The sequence below is a fragment of the Limulus polyphemus genome, unplaced genomic scaffold (assembly GCF_000517525.1).
Source record: "Limulus polyphemus unplaced genomic scaffold, Limulus_polyphemus-2.1.2 Scaffold77, whole genome shotgun sequence".
NCBI classification, from domain to species: Eukaryota; Metazoa; Arthropoda; class Merostomata; order Xiphosura; family Limulidae; genus Limulus; species Limulus polyphemus.
Genome location: NW_013665687.1, coordinates 938,400 through 939,267, shown reverse-complemented (window position 1 = coordinate 939,267; position 868 = coordinate 938,400). Strand labels below are relative to the sequence as shown.

Genomic DNA, 868 nt, shown 5'->3' with positions numbered 1-868 from the left:
ATTTAGCAGTGTAAGACTAGAGGGAATGCAGCTAGTCATCACCACCCATCGTTAACTCTTGGGCTACTCTTTTACCAACGGAATTGACCGTCACATTATAACGCCCCCACGGCTGAAAGGGCTAGCATGTTTGATGTGACGGGGATTCGAACCCGCGACCCTCAGATTGCGAGTCGAGTCCCTAACCACCTGGCCATGTAAAGAAATAGAAATGGTGTGGTGACTAGTACGTAAAAACATCAAACAGCCATTGAAACTTCAGATATGCCTCACAAAATAGCTTTGCTTAAAAAATATATGTATATATCATTTTCGAACCTTTAAAAAAGTATGTTTTCCCATTGCCGCTCCAAACAAGCGCAGCGTCAACATTGTCTGGTATACCCTCAAAGCCAACGCTGATATCCTTAGGATAACCAGAATCCATTTTCTTATTCCGGAACCTCCAATATTTGCCACCCTGAAAAAGTTTTTAAGGTTAATTTCGACACAACTCAATTTGCATTATTAAAGGTATTACGAAACAACTGCCACAAAATCATTATTCTAAACCCTCAATAACAACTAACATAATGCTCAAGGTTTAATAATTATTTGTATTATGCGATACTAGAACTGAAACGCCTTTGAGTCTATAATGGTTATTTCATCGAAGAATATTCTTTGGAACTATATCATTTTTATACATACGGTGTTGTGGTGTTTGTTCACGCACATTCAACCACCCTTTTATTTCACTGTACAATATAACTAATATAAAATCCATATACTTTTCTGCTTTATGCATATTATTGTAATTATATATATTGTATATAATATAATAATATAATATGATCTAAACAACATGTGTATATGTTTCTGTTTACCT

At 35.6% G+C, this 868-nt stretch overlaps 1 protein-coding gene across 1 annotated transcript in view; it reads right to left on the bottom strand.

The window, feature by feature from the left end:
• Positions 1-868, bottom strand: part of LOC106467071 (matrix metalloproteinase-16-like) — a 21,913-nt gene that overhangs the window by 4,733 nt on the left and 16,312 nt on the right. Inside the window, exon 9 of the mRNA XM_022395941.1 lies at positions 319-472. Within this exon, the coding sequence (XP_022251649.1) occupies positions 319-472 (154 nt within the window). The remainder of the gene's footprint in view (positions 1-318; positions 473-868) is intronic.